General features: G+C 38.0%; 1 protein-coding gene across 25 annotated transcripts in view; it reads left to right on the top strand.

The window, feature by feature from the left end:
• Positions 1 to 22,664, top strand: part of CDKAL1 (CDK5 regulatory subunit associated protein 1 like 1) — a 657,591-nt gene that overhangs the window by 101,404 nt on the left and 533,523 nt on the right. For all 25 annotated transcript variants that reach the window (XM_059077869.2, XM_067006689.1, XM_059077873.2 and 22 more), the window contains one exon: positions 2,148 to 2,232. In XM_059077869.2, the coding sequence (XP_058933852.1) occupies positions 2,148 to 2,232 (85 nt within the window). The remainder of the gene's footprint in view (positions 1 to 2,147; positions 2,233 to 22,664) is intronic.

The following is a 22,664-nucleotide window of genomic DNA, read 5'->3' as shown; positions in this document are numbered from 1 at the left end:
AGCTTCAGGAAATTGGTAGATGGCATCTAACAAACCATATGCACATGGTCCCACACATTATCCCTCTGTCATCTTTTTTCTTGTACCTGCTTGTACATTGTCTAGTGTTCTATGGTTATTTGAATGTCTGTTCTGTACCTATCACTGTGTTAGGCCCTGGACATTCAGAGAGCAGCAGAAAAACATGTTGTCTTCAGTATCTCTTAAATAGTAATAAAGACAGGCTGGAAAAATGAATTATTTTAATACAGAATTGGAAAGTGCAAGAATAGTCTAGACACAGTCTACTGTGGGAGTGCAGGGAGGGGGCATCTCACAAACATCAAGCTGAAACTGAAGGATGAAAAGGAGTTAGCCAGGTGGGTGTGGGTGGGCAGGTGAAAGGGGTACGAGCTGTCATTCTGTGAAGAAAATAAAGGTATTCTAGGCAGATGGAATAGTGCAGGCTTGAGGAATTTGGTTTGGTGTGGCTGGAAGGATAGATGAATATAGGGAGAAATGAATATTGCAGTTGAGGAGGTGGAGATCTGGATAGGGCTTGAATACCAATTGTCAATCACTGTAAGATTGAAAAGGTACTATGATCAGATTGCTACTAGAGGATTATCTTTTAGGTGGCATCGTGGTGACTAATTTGGAGGGAACTAGAAGAGGTAGGTGAATACTCGTCATTACCAAGTTTGAGCAGGCAAGTGGCGTAATCAGATCGCTGTTTTACGAAAGGCCGCTCTGGCTGCTGGGTGGGAAAATAGACGACTGGGTGGGGGTGGGGAGTATGAATGGAAGCAGGGAGACAAGTCAGGAGAGATCCTGGTATTCAGCTGATGTATAGTAATGAGGAGCTTTCCTCTTCAATAACTCGTGGATCTTACCTCTTTGTCAAAAGTTTACCATTTTTATACTAGAATGTTGGGGAAAAAGTTTTGCCAAGTTACTAGAAGCTTGGATGTGCTCACCGTCCCTCTCGTGTGCTCTCACTGGAAGCTCCATTCCCGGGTGGAGAATGTACACACAGACATCCGTATGTCCTTAGTTCTTCATGTCTTTGGACCTTTGCTTCCGTTCTTGTTGAAATACCGTTGAAGGTGGTGCAGTTTTCAACTTTGGTTTTCCTCTCATTGTGGTAATCCTATTTTCATGTATAAGTCCCTTTAGGCAGCAAGGTTGTTGGAATAGCATCAAGCGCTTCAGACATTTATAAATTCATTTTGAGGGACTTCCCTGGTGGTGCAGTGGTTAAGAATCCGCCCACTAATGCAGGGGACATGGGTTCGAGCCCTGGTCCGGGAAGATCCCACATGCCGCGGAGCACCTAAGCCCGTGCACCACAACTACTGAGCGTGTGCTCTAGAGCCCACGAGTCACAACTACTGCAGCCCGCGTACCACAACTACGGAAGCGCATGCGCCTAGAACCTGTGCTCCGCAACAAGAGAAGCCACCGCAATGAGAAGCCCACACGCGGCAACGAAGAGGAGCCCCCGCTCACCACAACTGGAGAAAGCCTGCGCATAGCAGTGAAGACCCAGTGCAGCCATACATACACACACACATACATACGTATTCATTTCGATAAACGTGTTGGGTTTGGTTTGGGTAATTTGTTGTGTTGCTAGTGAGTGTGTTACAGTGATTAACAGTATCTAATCAAATTAGTGAGGAATAGGAGACTCACTTTGATGTCAATCATTAACTTTTTCAAAGAAGGCAAACAATATTTTTAGTAACATCTCAAGCTGAAGAATATTCAGTGTATAATACATGTGCTTGAAAAATATTAACACACAGCCTAAAAAGGGGCAATTAATTTCATATTCAGAGGTAAGATTAGGCCAGTTTCACTTTAGTTTTTGGAAGTATTAAATACTCGTAAGTATTCAAAATGTTCGAAGAAAATGCTTATCCTCTTTATATTTTAAATGAGAAGATAATAGCACAGGTTATATATTTTAATATTTATTTCTCACCAATGTTTCCATATTGAAGCAGTTATCTACTATATTGTAATTGCCTGTTTACTTGACTCTACCCACTAGCTCTCTCTCCTCTCCCCCTGCAGTCCCAGTGCCATCTGAGTAAGCACTTGGATATTTTTGGCTGATTAAATGTGATACTTACTTTTCTTTTTCATATTTATCTTTTTAACAGAAAATGCATCAGAGGCAGACTTATGGCTCCTGAATAGTTGTACTGTAAAAAATCCAGCCGAAGACCACTTTAGAAACTCAATTAAGTAAGTGGAAGTTGATTTTTTTCTTATCTTTTATAAGTGATGTAAGAATTAATTTTCAGGAAATTAGCTTTTAAAAGATTCCTAACATTACAGATACTCAGTATGTTATCAACAAAAGTATGAGTTGGACTTTGGGCATTATACTGTTTTGAATTTATCTGATAAGGAATGGAACTTTAAGGTAGACTTTTCTAATAGGTATTTGAGTATTTGTGAAGTTAGCTAATAGGTGATTTGAATATCTGTCAAGTATTAACAGCGTACGTTTCTCAGGGAATCCAGTCTCTACTTTTTGAAACTATCCAAAACAGTCCTTACCTCTTTTCTCTTCCCTGTCCATTAGCACTGTTTAATAATGCCTGGCCATCAAGGGAAGTACAGTTTATTGGGGGAGTGGGCATGTAATCCATGGTTCTTGAATTGTTCCTCAAGTTACAGTGAAAGAAGTATCTTTTTTTCACATTTCTGAATCTTACTCCACCCACTTCTTACAACCTTCATTCTATAAATTATTTCCTCATTCACCTCTGTTTTCATCTCTCCAACCCCATTGGTGCCTTTTCATTGATATTTAAACAAGCTCAGGTCTACTCAGCCCCATACACCCCTTTTAGCTCCGGTCCTGTTTTTCTTCTTGCCTTCCCCAAGAGACTTAAAAGTTTTGGCTATGCTGCGCGGCACGTGAGATCTTAGTTCCTGGACCAGGGATCAAACCCCCTGCAGTAGAAGCGTGGAATCTTAACTGTTGGACCGCCAGGGAAGTCCCCTGAGAGACTTATTAAGATTTTTCATTTCCTGACTTCACTCTCAAACTCAACCCCCACCACATTGGTTTTATTGTGAAATATATCATACATAAATGAGTTTATGAAACATGTACAGTTTAAATAAGGTTAACAAACTTAACACCTAATATCTGCCACCCAGCATAAGAAGCAAAGCATTGCTGAGACCTTAGGAACTGCCCCGTTGTCCTTTTTTCAGTCACATCCCTGAGATGTAACCTTTGTCCCGGCTTTTGTGGGTCATTCCCTTCCTTTTATTAGTAAATTTATCATCTGTTAAATATATCTGTAAACAATGTGTTGTTTAGTTTTGCCCTCTTTATTTATTGGACTTACACTGTTTGTGTTCTGAGATTTGCTTCCTTTCCTTAACATTTTGCTTTTAGATTTATCCATGTTGATGGATGTAAAATAACTGGCCTTTCCTAGTATTTTACTGAATGAATTTATCACAATTTATCCATTTTATTATTGAAAGAATTTTGAGTTTTCCCTGTGTTTTGCTTTCACGAGCACTGCTGCTCTGAATATTTTGAACATGTTTTCTGGTGCGGATGTGCAAGAGTTATTTTAGGATATGTACCTAGGAATTATTGTATGTCACAGGTGTGTGCATATTAAAACTTTTAGGTAATGATGAACTTTTCCCCCAACGGATGTACTGGAGTTCACTCCCACCAGTCATGGGTGTGTGTGGTTGTTCTCCACTCTTGCTAGTACTTGATATGGTCAGGGTTGTAAATTTTTGCCAATCTGGTGGTGGAGATGGTATCTCAATGTGGTCTTAATATGTGTTTCTGTGATTACTAGTGATGTTGAGCATCTTTTTTTTTTTTTTTTTTTTTTTTTGTGGTACGCGGGCCTCTCACTGTTGTGGCCTCTCCCGTTGCGGAGCACAGGCTCCGGACGTGCAGGCTCAGCGGCCATGGCTCACGGGCCCAGCCGCTCCGCGGCATGTGGGATCTTCCCGGACCGGGGCACAAACCCGTGTCTCCCGCATCGGCAGGCGGACTCTCAACCACTGCACCACCAGGGAAGCCCTGAGCATCTTTTTTTTTTTTTTTTTAAATTTATTTCCTGAGCATCTTCTTATATGTTTATTTGCCATTTAGATTTTCCTTTTCTGTGAAATGGCTCTTTAAATATTTTCCCTGTTATTTTTTTATTATTTATTTGTGGGAATACATTAAATGTATTCTATATACTAATCCCTACATAGTACATATGTTGTATCAATTGTGACTTATCTTTCACTTTCTTTTATGGTATCTTAGGATGAAGAGAAATTCTGGCTTAAAATTTATTAAACAACCTTTGCCTTTGGGTCCACACTCTTACTGTTTAAGAAGTCTTTCCTTACTCTGAAGTTAAGATATTCTATGTATTTTCTTCTAAAAATTCCATGGTTTTTACTTCTTACGTTCAGGTTTATAATTCATCTGGAGTTGATTTTTTTTGGTATGATACCAGGAAGAGGATCCCATTTTATTTATTTATTTTCTGTGTAGACTCTTGACTTTTTCCAGTATCATTTATTTTTTGAAAGCCTGTCCTTTCTCCTTTTATCTATATATTATCCACTCTGTCATAGTCTGAGTGTCCGTAGATGGTTGGGCCTGTCCGTGGGCTCTCTATTTGGTTCCACTGATCTATTTCTTTATTTTGGTGCTTACTCTACTACTGCTTACCTGACATAGTCATAATTAGTATAGATTTACAATAAGTCTAGATGTTTGATAGTGCTAGTGCCTTTTTGTTCTCCACTTTGAAGGAAGACATGTTTTTGTTTTTGAACATGCTGTATTTGAAGTTACAGCTAAATATTATAATAAAGTAATGGATAATATTTGATTTTTACCAAGTGTCTTCGATGTGGCAGGCACTGTTCAAAGTGCTTTGCATCAATTAGATATTATCTAGTTTAATTCTTGCAGTCTACCAATGAGTTGTAGGTTCCAATTTTATTTCTGTTTTACAGATGAAGAAGCATCTGTTTTGCAGGTGAAGTTCTCTAAAGCTGTTGAGTTCATAAGTGGTGGAGGTGGGATGTTAACCTAGGTAGTCTCACTAGAGCCTGTGTGATGTTAAGTTAATACCAGGTAAAGAAGTCAGGTAAGCAGTTATAGAATTGAGGAAGATATTAAAGAGGCAACACTAGAGGTACAGATTTTGTATTGTTTTCATAGAAGCGATAGTTGAATATGATGGTTTCCTCAACGCAGAAATCATGGAAGGAGCAGAGAAGAGTTGTTACCTGAACGATGGTGGGAGGCTTAGGAGGGTGGTAGTGATGTGAGATGGAACAGGGGAGTTAGGGTCATGGTTAGGACCAGAAGAAGGGAGAATTAAACCAAGAGCAGAGCATGATGTTTACCAGGTGCTGCTTATTTTCAAAGAATGCCTTTTATGGGAAGTCTATCATGTTCCCTGATTATCTACCTTTTCTCCTATAGGAGAGGCATAAGATACAAAGATATTTTAGTGCCACTGATAGCCTCTAAGTACAAACCCCAGAGAATTCAGTTTGTGAGATTATCAATTTTAAAATGTGATTAACGGATACACTTCTAGACCGTTTCTAAAAGTTTACTTTAAAACTCAAATATAACTTGTGTCAATGGGTTTTCTTATATAAACTGTTGTGAATGCGGTTCAAGGTAATGATACGGTGTTTGAAAGATTAAGTGAGGTAATCACTTAAGATATGTTTGTCATTTGAACACTACAACGCTAGTGGTAGAGAGCACAGGTTCCTTTAATGCACTATTCTGCTTGCTTGAAAGAAAATTTAAAAACAGTATTATAGGTGATTAAGTATTTTTTAATATGGCTTTGAAAGCTTTTGATAATCACAGCTAGTTCTTGTTAACATAACACCTAAGCTAACGTTGGATTTGTTTCCAGAATAAATATAATCCTGTAGAAGGCACAGTAACAATTAACTTTGAGAAAATGTCAAATTCAAGTGACATTTATACATTTAAAGACTTTCAGTGAAAGATTACCTACTCTTGTCAAGCATTTTGCTTTATTTAAATGTTCCCCCCTTTCACCACTGTCTCCTAACAAAGCAAAACAAAGAAAAATAGTTCATAAACTTTCTTACACCTTCAGTCATGCGACACATTTGTCTTCCCTCAACCTCTAGCTCCATCCTTTCCCTTCAGCCTCCTCACGAGCATGCATTTTTTCCCCCATGACAGTGAGGCAACATTTAAATTCAAGGAGACCCTGATAGGGTGTTTCATCTCTCCTTGTTCAGCTGCACCTAATGCATTTTGCTCATATTCACCCATTTTCAGGATGGGCTGGGGGCTCTTTTTTTCTAACCTGAACCCCCTACAAATAATGATTGCTTCACTTTGCCACTTATTTCTGAGTGTTTGCCATCATTTCTGATCATCTGCTTTTGTCTCTCTCCCGATGTATTTTTTTTTCGACTGTAGAAATTTTTTTATTGAAGTATAGTTGATTTACAGTGTGTGTTAATTAATGTTGTATAGCAGAGTGATTCAGTTATACATATATATATATATTCTTTTTAAAATATAATTTCCATTATGGTTTATCATAGGATGTTGAGCGTAGTTCTCTGTGCCATATGTATTTTTGATATTTAATAGTTGTTTGTCTATTATCAACTCATTTTATTTCTCTTGAGCTACCAGGCAGTAGACCCTCTTGTTTTAACAGGAGAAAAGAAAGAAAACTGAGAGATTTACTATCTTTCATGTGATCAATGCATAAGATCCCAGAATTGTGAATTTGTGACAAGACAGCCAGGGCCTTTTTTTTTTTTTTTCTCCTGGTGGGGGTGGTCAAAAGTATTAGTTTTGCAACTTCACAGTATAAAAAATATTGGGAGTGTTATTTAACCTTGGTCACAGAGAATATAGCTTAAAGTTATTTGGAAATTTTCATTTTATACACTAATGCTGATAGTGAATCATTCTGTTTTTAAATAATTCCTTAATCTAGTCCAAGTTACATACCTGGCATGAAAATGCAGACCTGTTAATCCGTAGGCTGTACTGCTCAGTACTTTCTACTAGTTGATCTAATTACTAAGGCTTTACAGCGTTGGTATTATTGATGTTCAGATTGATAAAACAGTAGGAGTTTTAAATAGTAAAAAAGGAGTTAAGAATGAGTTTTTTGGCTGCCTTTTGAACTTTGAAATGTTAAATGCTATTGCCTTTACTAATTTTGAAAAAAGTCTCTAATGAGCCCCATCTTTTGTGATGGCAGCCTGTTGTATGCATACTCTTTCCTTTCCTCTTGAGCATTTGCCAGTTGCCCTGTCCTTGTTTTATCCATTAAACCAATTTGATGTAGACAATATGGCCTTAAACTTGAGGGGTTCTTGAGTAAACGAAAAAGATCAAAAGTTTCAAAAAAAATAAAATTTGCTCTTAATGAGAGTATCAAATAAGAAAACTCCTTTGGTTAGTGCTTTATAGAAATGTGGGATCTTTTCCATGCCACCTAAAGGAGGTCATTCAGAGGCTGGTGAAAATAAACACGTCTTGTGTGTTCTATATAAATGACAGAAAGAATAGCCAGCTTGCTTTGATCATGGACTGTCAACCTCTGTTTGACCTTGTGCGTTATTAACCCAAATGGGCACTGTGGCTTAGCCACGCTGATAGTAGATAGATGAGTCACTAGTCCTTTGAACCACCTTTGCCTGTAGAAATAAATGGTAATGTTGAAGGGATGGTTTAGATATCTCAGTGAAATTACTTGAAAGAACAATGGAAATATAAGGGAGAAATGGACAAAGAAGAAAAGTGTATGTTGAGACAGAGGATAACCTGCTTTGTATGATATCTTCTGTTTAAAGGAGAGCTCTTTTTAGAAATAGCATTCTGTTGATCAAGTAAATTATTGGATGTTCACTCCTGTTATGAAAAGAATTTTTGCTTTATGTGGATTTAACTCTGAGTTCTTCATTGTAAATTGAAGTTGGGGGAGGCATCAGAATATTATTTCAACTTGAATTTGTAAAATCAATTGCCTTCAAAAAAGCTGACTTATTAAGAACAGAGAAGTGCTTTCCTTTTCAGTGAGTAATTATACAGTTTAAAGAAAGAAAAAAACTCGACTGGTTCTGTTTTTAACTAGATTTGTTATAATCAGGTTATCTTTATTTTTTTAATTAAAAAAATTGGCATTGGGAGATAAAAAATAATACTAGGTTTTAGTTTGGCCTTTTGCAAGAAACAGGTTAGATAACGCAAGTTCTTTTGTTAAACTTATTTTTTAATGTTGTAGGTTGTGGATTTTTTCTTAAAACTTAGATATTTTAATTTTGGCTTTTCTGGTATGAAATGGCTTTATTAGTTCAGTAGCACTTTCATGTTATTGTTTCAAGTGTCATTCATTGTTTGCTTTTACCAGTCACAGTCTCATGGTACCAGCTATACTTTCCCACCTTAAAGGTTTCCCTCTATATGGAAAGTTAGTTCAAAATATTGTACTGTTTGACTTAATATGTATTGTCAGTTAAGTTTTGTCTAAGGCGATTGTTTTTCTCCAAACAGTGCTATTTTTAACATGAGTTTACGTTTCCTCCTACCATTTCTTCCACTATTTAGATACTATCTCTGTGTTAATTACTCCCAAATTTCTGTTTCTGGCCCTGGTCTCTCCTTCCAAGAACCAAACTTGTATGTCCATTGTATGTCCAACTGCTTTCTGGACTTTTCCATTTAGATGCCCCGTTGACACTTTAAATCATCATGTCAGAGCCTCTTCATTATCTGCCTCACCTTTTCCCCAGCTAATGTTCCTGTGGTATTGCCTGTCTTGTTTGGTTACAAGGTCACCTGTCAGATAGTCTGGGAGTTTTCTTTGACTCCCTCTTTCCCTCCCCTATTTTCCATCCTTCAGAACTGATTCTACTTCTAAAATATCTTTTCCTTCCTCCCTTTGATTCCTTCCTTCTCATGACTTTTGCCCTGTGTTGTTAGTGTTTTGTTGCTTTGTGGAACTTGCAGTGAACCACTGTGTCCTCGTGTTTCATCAGGTTGCCACGAACTAGACACATATCTTTTGAATTTAATCCTTTCTCTCCATCCCTATTGCTAATGTCTCAGTTGTGGTCCTCAATATCTCTTGCTCTTGTATTACAGTAGAAGTTAAGCTTGTCCTCAGCTCCTTTTCTGTTCCAGTTCATGCTTTCCTCTCCTTCACACCGTGTAATGGTTCCTTCTCAGCTACAGGATAAAGATATAATTTCCTAGTGTAACAAGGTCTTTTAAAATAAACTGTTCCTTGCCTACCTCTGTGGCCTCTTTTCTCACCACTCCTCCATAGAATTTTACTTCTTGCCTAAATTGTATGATTTTCCAGACATATAATGTGTTTGCATATGTTTTTCCTATTCCTTGGAACATGCTCTCCCTTTCTCCCAAAGGCATGCATGTGTGCGTGTCCACGTGCGCGCGTGCACTCTCTCTCTCTCTCTCTCTCTCTCTCTCTCTCTCTCTCATGCACCCCATGTAATCCTACTCGGCAACCTAGTCATCTTGTGGGACTCATATCAAAGGTAGTACTGTGTGCAAGGTGATCTCCCTTCTGACTCCCACCCTTTACCTCCAGGGTCCCCAGAGTTAATCACCCTCTGTTCTGTGCTACTTCTTTATCCTGTACAAACATCTATTGTTGCATATTACATTTTATTATTTGTTTACATATTTGGCTCTCTACTAGATTGTGGTCTTGAAGGTCAGGTTATTGACCTCAGGAAAATCCTTTTTTATGAAGTCTTTGACCCTCTGACTCTACCATGTCGTGATTTTCCTTTTCTTGGGAAACAGATACCATTCATGGAGTAAGACTTGCTTGTCAGCTGTTCTGAGACTCCCAAGGCACCTGTGAATCCCTTGTAGAGACAGGCTGTGTATTTGCCAAAAGGGGAAAGAACATTCTAATTTGCAAAGATTGTACTAAAGGGCTCTCTTTTTAAGAAATCGTGCTGTTTTGCTTTTTACGTTTTGCTTATAAACTAGGAAGAAACCTGTCCCTTCTTGTCCTGAATGAGATAAGAAACTTGTGCTTGACACTATTGGTCCACAGTTTCTTTCCAGAGTAAAGTAGTAAAAGGAGTGAGAATTCTCCCTTCCTGGAGTGTTGCTTGGTCACGCTGGCAGACGCTCAGCTGTGAGTGGCGGGACCCTGTTCTTCCTGCCAAACTAAGTGAACTGCGTCTGCTTCAGGACCTTGGCCATTGGATTAATTGAAGCATCTCATCTTGAGTCAGAGGGTAACAAAGGTGTAGATAAAAACCAGGTAGTGTTAGACCTTGTTTTAGACACACAGTGGTACTCAACATGTGTTTGTACACTTAGGTCAAATTGATTGATTTTTCCTTTTTTGGGAAGAGTGCTTGGCATCGTTCTGCTGTCAGGACATCAGCAAGTCATTGCTAATGTATTATTTTGTGTTAAGTATATTATTAATTATATAACTATATTAATATCACAACACTTGTCTTACATTTGAGTATCAAATTGTCCAGTTTCAATGAATGAGCAAAAAAACATTAAAAAACACCAAAGTGGGAGAAAGAAATCAACATGGCTGTCGTGGGGTAAGAAGGAGATGTTTTGGAGAGGTTGACTTGATATAGGATCTTTGAGAGAGGACTGGAACAGTAAGATCTATGCAGACAGTGATGTTGTCTCACTTGTTTACTGAGGGATCCTTGGTCTCTGGTACAGTGCCTGGTAAATATTTGGCACTGAGTTTTGCGTTGAATTGAAAGCTGATTTGATGAAGACCAAATTTCTCTGGATAAGTTGCTGTTTATGTGTTAGGTCTTCTTACTGTCTACCATATGTGAATTCATATTATTCAAGTCTTAAGTCGTGGGTCTGTTTAGTCTACTTTCTGTTGATGCTACGACTTTGTATTGTTTTTTTCCCTGTCAGCTAGTCTGGGGTTAATGATGGTATTAGAGGAACATGCTTTCTGGAAACATAAATGAAGAGTTCTCTGTTGATTCCTGAAGTGAGGGGTGAGAGTTACATAATTCATAGCAGATTTTGACCCATTTCCTGCTACAGACTTCAGTTGTTTGTCCCCTATCCATAGAAAACATGGAGATGAATGGGAGTGCAGGGAGATTATTACATGACAAATCCCAGTGAGAAATTTGATGGGGAGTAAAGGAGAAAGTATATTTTAGGATTGAATTCCTGGTTGACTTAAAAAAAATGAAGGAATAGTTAAATTTACAGTCGTAAGATAAGTTACTTAATTTGCAAATCAGGAACAGAAAAAGCAGTTTAGATGTAATAAATCATTATAAAATGCAAAACTGAGTTTCATAGCTATCAGAAATCTTTTTGGAGAATAGTATTTTGCATATTTCATGATTACTGTTACATCAACAGTTGCTTTGTTTTTGGCATTTTAAGCAAGAGAGTAAGTGAAAGAGGTCAGAGTATTATGTACTGGCAACAGCTGGCTGATAGCATTGAGTACTTACGTAATTAAATATATGTGTTGGCTGTTGTCCTAACAGCTCTGTAGGTGGAGGCCCCAGAAAGCATGCAGAAACTTGCTTCAGCAGGATTAAAGAAGAAATCAACATGATCTAAGCCTGTGCTTTCAGCCAAGAGTGATTTCCTATTGTTTTGGTTTGAAAGACATTCTACTTATTCTTGGTGTGTGTTGTTTATACAACAGCAGGAAAAAAAAAGACACTTGTGTTTTTTTACTCCCCTTCTTGTATGCTCTAAGTGTGAAAAACATAATCTTTCTTAATTTTTGGTCACTCAGTAGTGTTGTTTATTAACTGATAATAAATGAAATAAAAAAGTATGACCTTTAAACCCATAGCACACAATATTAAAATATTAAATGTTAACTATTTCTATTCCTTATGTATGGTTACAGTTAGGTTTAGGTGTCCTGTGTGCCATATTACAATAGTTACGTTGATTTTAGACTGCGTTAAGAAATGGTTGTCTGTGATCATCAAAAATTGGATAAGGGGTGGCAGTGAAGGATAAACAAAATCCTCAGGTAAAATGCAACTCTGCCTTTAGTTAATAGTCTTATGTGTGGATGCAGATTCTACTCAAAGTACCTTATGTTTACCTCTATTACTGTTTTTATAGCTCAAGGGCTGAGGGCCGTCCTTGAGGCCCCTTTGGGTGCAGGCTTTGATGAGTGGATGTTACCTTTGTGGGATTAGGAAAAGATGTCAGTTCTTGTAGACACAATCCGGCACAGCTGTGTGTGGCTGCCCCTATAAATAATCCTGTATTTTAATCATATCTTCATCTGTCTGTAACCCATTTCAAAGTTCCTTAGGGACAGCTACTATGTCTTTTATCTGTATCCCAGCACCTAACACAGTGGTTGACGATAATAGTTGAACAAATGAATGAACCAACTCATGTGTTTGCTTTCTCTGTATGTTTTTTCTCCTCACCCCCCCTCCACTCCCTGCCTCTGTCAGAACAAGTGTCTTCCTCTGTAGCTTTTCATAGAACTTCTTCTGTATCTCTTTCTTATTAGATTGCATTACTTAGAAATTAAGTTCAGCTGCATGTCATAGAGGGCCCTAAAAGTAGAAGCTTAAATAAGATAGGGGGTTTATTTTTCTTTATATAAGGCAAAGTCCATAGTTAGGAAGTTGCCGGCTTTGGTTTACCAACTCAAGAATGTGAGGGCTAAGTCTCTAAAGTTTTATTGATCTTTCCATTATGAAGTAAAATGGCTGCTACTCTTCAGCCATCGTATGTACTTTACAAAAAGGAGGAACTACCAAAAGGGACAGTGCCAGCTGAGTTGGTCCCTCCTTTAAAGGTACTTCATTGGAAGGTCCCACACAAAACCCTGTTTGCATCTTATTGGCTGGAGCCATATTACATGACTTGCCTCTATCTGTAAGGGAGGCTAGGAAATGTGGTTTATTTTCATTTGCTTTAGACTAGTCACGTTGTTCCCAACAGAATTGGGGTTCTGTCAGTACTGAAGAAAGGGAGAATGCTCGCTGGGTCTTAACTTGATGCCTCTGCTACAGGTTGTGGTCTTTGAGGCAAGATACGTATTTTTTTTTTTAATTTTTTTTTTTTTTTTGCGTTATGTGGGCCTCTCACTGTTGTGGCCTCTCCCGTCGCGGAGCACAGGCTCCGGACGCGCAGGCTCAGCGGCCATGGCTCACGGGCCCAGCCGCTCCGCGGCTGTGGGATCCTCCGGGACCGGGGCACGAACCCGCGTCCCTTGCATCGGCAGGTGGAGTCCCAACCACTGCGCCACCAGGGAAGCCCCAAGATACGTATTTTATTTACCTTCTTCATTTATCAGGACTAGAGTATTGGGTGAGATTCTCAACGTATTTGTGAACCAATGACCCTTCTTTCTCCTGTTTACTTTATTCAGGATGTTTGAGAAACAACACAGTTGACATTTGAGAACTTTTCTTCTTTTTGGTTACCCTGAGCTGTCTCTGATGAAGTATTGATAATAACAGTAACAAAATACACTGGAGAAACTCATGGCTTAGATGTTGCATACACAAATAATAATAACAAAAAAGGATAATTAGGATTTTCACATATTTTCCACTCTTAAGATCTGCAGCGACCATATTTGAAATGGAATCTATGAGGAAAGTATGTATCTCATTGTTTCTGATACTCCATTTTGTGATAACAATGATTATAAATCTGATTTAGAAACTAGAAATTTTACAAGAATTTAGACAGAAAGCAAAAGCAGAGTTTAAAATTATCACAGAAGGTCTTAACTAATTGGAAGAAAGGTTGAGACCTAATAAGTTCATTCTATAATTAACTGTTAGAAAATAGTATTTTATATAATTCTAAAAAGTTTGTTTCAGCTGAGAACAATGCTTCTTTTTACTCAGAAAGTTAGTGTTTTACATTTAACTTGAAAAAAAAGAAAAGAAAGAAAAAAAGTGGAGAATTCAATGTAACCAGTGAAAAGCTAACGAAAGGGAAGAGCCCTATAAAACTTGCTGTGGGGTTTCTGTAGGTTGGCGCCATTGGATGTTATTAGAGGAAAGTTGAGTATCCAATCCTCATCCTAGATTGTGAACAATCTGAATATTCTGCAACAGTGTCTTTTTGTGTCCTTGCAGAGATATTCTGCTGAACCATTGTCGAAAACTTCCCAGACTTATTTATGTTGTAATGGCCCATTCTTTGGTGCTTTCCTTCTTGTGAGTGAGTGAGAGAGAGACAGAGAGAGTGTGTGTGTGAGAGGAGGAGAGGGGGTGGAGGGAGAGAGAGAGAGAGAGAGAGAAGGGGGGGTGGGCAGAGAGAGAGAGAGAGAGAGAGGGAAGGAGAGAGGGAGGGGGGGAGAGAGAGAGAGAAGGAGAGGGGTAGAGAGAGAGTGTGTGAGAGGAGAGGGGGAGAGAGAGAAGGAGAGGGGTAGAGAGAGTGTGTGAGAGGAGAGGGGGAGAGAGAGAAGGAGGGGGGAGAGAGTGTGTGTTTGTGAGAGAAGGAGAGGGGGAGAGAGAGAGGGAAGGAGAGGGGGAGAGAGAGAGAAGGAGGGGGGAGAGTGTGTGAGAGAAGGAGAGGGGGAGAGAGAGAGAAGGAGGGGGGAGAGAGTGTGTGAGAGAAGGAGAGGGGGAGAGAGAGAGAGTGTGTGTGTGAGAGAAGGAGGGGGGAGAAAGAGAGTGTGTGAGAGAAGGAGAGGGGGTAGAGAGGGAGGGAGGGAGGGAGAAGGAGAGAGTGTGTGTGTGGGAGAAGGAGAGGCAGAGAGGGAGGGAAGGAGGGAATGTAGATGCATTAAGAAAGAAATGACAGAATCACATGATACAAAACTATTTTGGGAAAAATATGAATTAAGGTGTATGTCAGGGTTCTCTTTTACCATATGTTTTAGAAGTCAACAGCTCATCCTTTGTGCTGGCCAGTGATGTGCTTTCTAGCTCATAAATTTCTTTTCTAAGAGGGATCAGATAAGCAAGTTTATGGCAAAACTAAAACATTTAACTTGATGCTTTCCTTAAATGCCTGTCAATAGCTTATGATAGTTACTGAAGGGAAAGACTTGTTTTGCTTTTTTCTTTTTGCGGTACACGGGCCTCTCACTGTTGTGGCCTCTCCCGTTGCGGAGCACAGGCTCCGGATGCGCAGGCTCAGCAGCCATTGCTCATGGGCCCAGCCGCTCCGCGGCACGTGGGATCTTCCCGGGCCGGGGCACGAACCGGCGTCCCCTACATCGGCAGGCGGACTCTCAACCACTGAGCCACCAGGGAAGCCCTGTTTTGCTTTTTTAAATGAGAAAATGTTTTGAGTCAACTTTTAAAATTTTTTGTCATCTGCAGTTGAAATATTGATTAATTTGTTCTTTTGATGTTTTTACTCCTTTAATAAATAACAAAGGTTTTGGTGTCATTGATCATTTACATTTAAAAATGATAATTTTTAAAGAAACACGAAAATAGAACTGATGGATATTCCATTGAGCAAATCCTGGGCACATGGTACCTTGAGTATCTATGTTTTTTATCCCCTCCTTGTCCCACTGGCTAAATAACTTTGGGCATCTTTTAGAGCCTTAGAACTCTGTGTTAGAGGAGAACACAGATGGAGTTGAGACCCTGGGTCCTGGGAAGAAGGTGTACCTGTGTAGGTGGGATTAGAGGAGGGGGCCGCATCTCTAGTCCTAGTGGGGGTGAGAGGAGGGTAAAAGATCTAGAATCTGAGGAGTCTTTTCTTCTCCTATAGGCTTATGGCAGTGTTTCTGAACCTTCTCAGACCCAGTGATCCTTTTGTATAACAAATGTTTAGCAAAGTACCCTTCAGTAAACTTCATGAATAACATAACTTACCTATACACATTATTACAAATAACACAATGCTCTGAGTATAATTAATGTAGGGGGAAATAAACAGAAATATTGGTAATGTAGTATATATTTCAAAATATAAACACTCAGGTACTAATACACCAGAAGACCTGATGAAGTCACCTATATGCAGAATTACACTGAATGGTGAGAATAATGAATTCCATCTGATATATGTGTAGCCTTAACAGCTTAAATACCAACAATGACATTGCCCTAGGGATGCACCTTAGATTCTAGGACTAGATAATGTAAATATGTTTTTTACCTACTTGAATGTTTAATGGGAGATTCAGAACTCTTGCAGGACACGTGGAGTTCTTTGTACAGGACAGACATGTGCCTTAGAAGACACCTAACACCTCTGACTTATGCCGCCTAAATGGCAGTTACATTCTCTAAACCAGCATTACAACCAAGAAGGTTTCATAGATTTAACACCTAGTGATTATAATGTCTGTCTGGCCTGAAGCACCCAAAACAAGATTTAAAAAATCTATAGAGATTTTTAAAAATATAGAATATGTATGTGTATATATATATACATATATATGAAAATATAAATAAATGTATATATGAATAATATCAAAGAGCTCCATAAATGAGACGGCTTAGTTAAAAAGTCTTCAAAGGGTATGAACAGGCAACTTATGGAACAGAAAATAAACATGAAAAGTTTATTCATCCTTACCAGTGGTCAGAAAAATGCAAATTAAAATGAGATAGTGTTTTTTTTGCTGAGTAGGTTGGATTTTTCAGTAGAACTGGTGGTCCTAAGATTTGGGGGAAATGTTTGTTCTGATATTATTGCCGGTGAGAGTCTGAAGTACCACAGTCTTCTAGGAAAGTAATTTTTTGATAAGTATAAAAATTAAAAATATGTATGCGCCTTGATTTAGCAATTCTGTGTTTTATGACTCTCTCCTATAGATATAAAAACACGTGTCTGCAAGGACAGGGATATAAAGTCATTTATTGCATCATTGTTTATAACGGCAAAAAGTGTAACAGCAAATCTGACTTTTCTATTCCTCTCTCCCTTCCTCTCTCCTTCCCTTTCTCTCTCCTCCCTCTTTCTTCTTCCCTTCTTCCCTCCTTTCTTCAACTAACTGTGTGCCCTGGAATAATTCCCTACAGGTGTATATAAAGCTTCCTTATTCTTATAGATTCATAGACTACTTTGTGCTCTTATTTATTTATAGATTCATAAATGTTCTATTTTGTATACATGAGATATTATTTACTCATCTGTTGATGGATATTGAGTTTTTCCTAATAATGGGCTATTACAAATATTGTTTATAAACACGCTTTGACTGGAATTTTATAGAGTATTAACCTTTTTTGTTTTAATTTGCATCTTGAAATAATGTCATACTGAAAAGTTTCAAGAACAGTGCAAAGACTTCCCATAGACCTTTCACCCAGCTTCCTCTAATGTTTAAATATCTTACATTACCATAATGCAGTGATCAAACCAGGAAATTAAGATTGATACAGTACTATGAACTGTTACGCAGACCTTATTCAAAATTCGTCTTTTTTTGGGGTTCAGGATTCAGTTTAGTATCCTACATGGCATTTGGTTGTCCTGTCACAGTCTCTTCCAATCTAGGACCGTCCTTCAGTCTGTCCGTCTTTTATGACATCGGCACTTTTGAAGAGTGCTGGTGAGTTTTGTTGTGGAATGTTGCCTAATTTGAGCTTTCCTGATATTTCCTCACGATTAGATTCAGATGTTATGCATTTTATCCAGAATACAGGGAGTGATAGGTATGTGTCCTTCTCAGTGTGTCATACCAAGGAGATTCAGGATATTGTTAAATCTTGTTGTTGTTGTTGTGAACTTTGACATACAGTAACTAGGTATTAAATTCATCTACTTAAGGTGGTAGCTTTCAGCTTTATGCTCTATAGTTAACTATCTTCCCCTTTGGAGTTAATACGTATTTTGTGGTACTTTGGTTTTATGCATATATCCTGTTTCTCATCATGTTTTCACCATTACTTTTAGCATCCGTTGATTACTTTTGCATATAACATTTAATACTGTGGTATTTATCAAGTGATGATTTTTCCATTGCCATCATGCCATCTGCGTTAATTAATTGGAATCTTACTGTAAGGAAGAGCTGACTCTTCACCCTCCTATCTGTCTGTCTATCTTTGTAAGATTGTCTTCACAGAGTCAAGGTTATTTATTTTAACCTTGGGCATAATCCCTTGCTATCATTATTTTTACTGCTCAAATTGTTCTGGATTTGGCCAATGGAAACTTCTCGAAGTAGGCTTCTTTCTGGTACCATAAGAGTCCAGGCTCATCTTGTACTTTCCTTGCTTTGGTTATCTGTCCGTATATGTATTAAAAAGCATGAGGTCATACTGTGTGCCCTTTGATTCTATTTCAACTGCATAGGATTTATTTCTAGCCTAGCCTCCCTCCCTCCCTTCATTTTAGTTCCCCGACCAGGGATCAAACCTGAGTCTCCTGCACTGGAGGTGCAGTCTTAACCACTGGACCACCAGGCAAGTCCCCTTCCTTTTCTTATGTGTAACTTCATTCTGTAACAGTGAGAAACACAGCTCTCATTTTTTACAATGCATTTATGTTATTTGTTCAATCCTATTAAACATCTTAAGTCCTTGTTGTCTTGAATCTTACATTATGTAGTCAAACTGCTGCTTTCCAGAGATACTGGAATTCCCTGTTTATTATCCCCATTACTCTCTTTGCATCCTAATCCCACCTGTCTCCATTAGCTTCTAGTTTATTCTTCCTTTTTTGTACATATAAGCCCAAGTCAAGTTGTGATTCTTCTATTTCTACTGTGTCTTCTACATTTATTAATTGGACTTTTACTATGAGGAAGACTTGTTTTCTCCCCTGTCAATTTATTTAATCATTTATATCAGTATAGACTCATGGTTATTTATTCTGCGGGTCATAATCCCACAGAATAAATATGCAGAATTCTGTATGTGGAATCCATGTAAATTTTTAAAGTCTCCCTTTGTTTTTTACTTAAATGGTAGCATATTCTAGATATTGTTTTGTTCTTTACTTTTTGTAATATAGCCTGGAAACTGCATCAGTTGATAGAGATCATCCTCATTCTTTCTTATGGCTGAATAATAACTTCATTGAATGGCTGTATCATGGTTCATTCAGCTTGTGTGGACATTTAGGTTATTTTCCAATATTTTGTAATTCCAAATAGTGCCGTAGTAAGTAAACTTGTGCACATATATTTTTGTATTATTGGCCGTGTATCTTCAGGATGAATTTCTAGAGTGACATGGCTAGGTTGAAAGGTAAGTGAATACATAGACATTACCAAAATACTCCCCCCAATCCCCCCCAAAAAAATCAGTCTCTTGGATTTTAAGTTTCCTTCTTCTGAGGGCGCATTGCTGAGATTCTCCATTTCATATTCTCTGGTTCCATTTTAGATTCACATCCCTTCACACTCACCTTCTTTATTTTAGAAGGGTGGTTCCAGCATTATTTGGTCTATGAATATTTCTGTCTTACAATGCTGTTGTCAGTTGTGGCTTTAGAAATAAAGTGCTCTTTTCACATTTAATCCTTGTAGCTTGAATTCTACTTTGCTTTCTTTTGTACTCTCTTTTTATACCTTTGTCTGTCCCTTTAATTTAGCCATTCTGAACTAGAATACTTTGTTTAAGACGTGTCTCTCGTGTATAGAACAAAGTTGGATCTTGCTTTGTGAGCCAAACTTAAAATTTTTTTCTTCTGATAAAGAAAGCCAGGCTTCTTTACATTTGTTGATATGACTGATACATTTTGTCTCTGTGGTGATAGTTTGTGATCCTCTCTCTCTGTATATATTATTTTATATTTGCTGTGTTTCTCTATGAGATGTATTTTTTCCCTTAAATTAATTAAATGATATTTAGGAATGTTTGTGTTTTTATTCTAGTAGTTACATTTGTCTTTATACCATTTATTGATTGATTGATTGATTGATTGATTGTGGTATGCGGGCCTCTCACTGTTGTGGCCTCTCCCGTTGCGGAGCACAGGCACCGGACGCGCAGGCTCAGTGGCCATGGCTCACGGGCCCAGCCGCTCCGCAGCATGTGGGATCTTCCCGGACGGGGGCACGAACCCGTGTCCCCTGCATCGGCAGGCGGACTCTCAACCACTGCGCCACTAGGGAAGCCCATATTTGTCTTTATACCGTTTAAATGACTGTATTCCTCTTTTACCTATTTAATCATTTACTGTCTCTTCAGTTAAGAGTTTAACTTCTGACTTTAGTCAACTAGTGAACTTATTTTACTTTCTCACTTCCTCTCCTTTTTCTTCACATTTTTTTGCACTGTTTGTACTTTGTTATAACTTGTAACATTTGTACATTAATCTTCAGCTTTCAACGATTAATGTCCCCACTTTTAGTCTCATATCTACAGTTACATGTATAAATGGATGTATCACTCTATTTTGCTGAAATTTCCCTAGTCTTCAGTTGGTGCATTAAGCTCATTCTGTAGTAGATTCTTCAAGAAGGGATTATGAATTCCTGTATGTTTAAAAGTTTTTATATAGCATTGATACTTGAAGGACAGTTTGATTGGATATAAAATCCATTATTCATTCCTTCTTTCATTGAATTTCTTAAAAAAAGCTGTTCTATTGTTGCCTTGCATTGTGTTTTATTTTAGACAACTCTGATCCCAGATCAGATCCCAGATTTGCTTGCCTTTGTTCATTATTTTATCTTTTTTGCCAGGAGGCCTTGAGTATCTTTTCTTTCTCTTTGAAGCCTAAGAGTTTACTAAGGTCTGTCTGGGAGTTGATTCTTCCCGGTTAATTCTCCCAGGTATTGGGAGAATTTCAATATGTAGATTCAGATCTTTTATTTCTGGAAAGTTTTCTTGGCTTCTAGTTTTAAATATTGGTTCTATTCCTTTTTTAAAAAAAATCTGTTGGACTCCAGTTTTATGAATGTTGTTCCTATTACCTATTTCTCTCTGACTTTGTTTTTTTAGCTTTTTTATCTCATTCTTATTACATTGATTGTTTTACTGCATTTCTTCAATATTCCCTATAGCATTTTTATTAGATTTTAGAATGGTTCTTTATAGTTAGGTGGGATCATTTTTGGGTGGGCTAGTTGGGAAGGCTTTTGAAAGAATAAGTCTTAATGTAAACCTCAGACGAGTTCTAGAATATTTATTCATAGTAAGAGAAGAACATTCCAGACATATCAGAAAAACACTAAATAAAAATCTTTGTATATTATATTCCTTGCCATTCCTATTGCTGCCATTCTAGTTCTAGTCCTCTTCAGGTGAGACCTAGATTATTACTTGGAATGGAAATTATATGTGGGTAGTATTTTGTTCTGCTTGGAAATAGCTGACAAAGAGTTTGTTAAGATCAGTGGTGGTGAATAGAATAAATTAAATGACTTTTTAAATTAGTAATTGTGAATATGAGAGAAAATGAGTGGCACTGTTATCCATGGCCTGAGCCACCTTGTAGATTATGCTGCCATGTAGAGAGACCCTTTTAGCCATTTCTTCAGCAAGTATCATCATCCCTTATCTCTTATATGTTGGACAGTATACTGGGCACTGGGGCATGCCCCCTGTCCTCAGCTATAAATAAACCTCTTTAGAGCAGCTTTGTTCTGTGTTGAATGGCTTTAGAGGGAGGTTCTGGTGTAATTAAATTGTATAGTTTCTGAAAGATGAATGAATGTTGCTTTTGAAATTTATTGGAAGAACATCTTAGAATGCAAGGACATTATCGATTATGTCAATTTTTTAAAAAAATTTATTTTATGATGATTGTACACTCCCATATGTTGGTAGTTTTTAAAGATATGACATTATATTTGAAGTTAGTTTTCTTATAAATTTGTGCCAAATTAAGGAAAATTGAGGGTGACTTTCCTGACAGTACTGTTAGCAATGTTTGATTTTTTACGTTCATTTCTCAAAGTGCTGCTATTCGAGTACTAGTCTTTTTAATTATTTATTTATTTTAAAGATGGTTAAAACTAGACAGGTTGTCACTTACCTGGAATTTTTCTTTCAATAAGCAAGACTTGATTAAGACTGAATGTAGTCTGTCACTGTCTACATGTGTGATTCTCTTTATTCTGATTGAAAGAAAATCTTTACTTTCTATGTGTAGCTTTATATAGAAATCTGGCTGGACAGGGCACTTTTGGATCAAGTATTGAGCCTTAAAAAAGCTTGAAAAAGATAATTTAACAAACATCCTTCTGTTTAGCAAGGTGAGGCTGTTTATAATAGGGCAAAATTTAAACCCGTGTTTCTTGTTTGCTAGCTTGCAAAGGGGTATTTTGTTTCATCATCTAAGTTTTCTGATATCAGGATGTGATTTTAAGGGGAGAAAGTAACAGTCTTTGATACCAGTGATGCTAAAATTTTTAACGCCTGAAACGAACAATCAGTATTTTGTGAGAAATGAGAAGCAGGTTGGGAAGGATCCATGGTTTCAGTTTTGTTTGTTGCGTCACATTAGTTGGGGATCTTCAGCTTAAGCCTCTTTCCTGTTGGCCGGCTTCACCTCAACTGCTCAGTGTTGTCATGAATGCGTTTACAGGTCTTCTGAACGATGACCTCTCTTTGTAGATCAGTCCCTATAAAGGACATAGGAAGGTGTTATAGCAACTCCTAAGCATGCTCTGGAGTCCAGAGTGTTTCCAGGCAGCAACAGTCCTGTGCATGCTGATCTCCGGGAAATCCAGTTCTTTCCTGCTGCTTAGTTGTGTGTCGTCCCCAGCCCATGACTGGACAGGCTAGACCCATGA

The sequence above is a fragment of the Kogia breviceps genome, chromosome 10 (genome assembly GCF_026419965.1).
Source record: "Kogia breviceps isolate mKogBre1 chromosome 10, mKogBre1 haplotype 1, whole genome shotgun sequence".
In the NCBI taxonomy this organism is placed as follows: Eukaryota; Metazoa; Chordata; class Mammalia; order Artiodactyla; family Physeteridae; genus Kogia; species Kogia breviceps.
The sequence above is the reverse complement of the archived record's forward strand: the minus strand, read 5'-3'. Positions and strand labels throughout refer to the sequence as shown.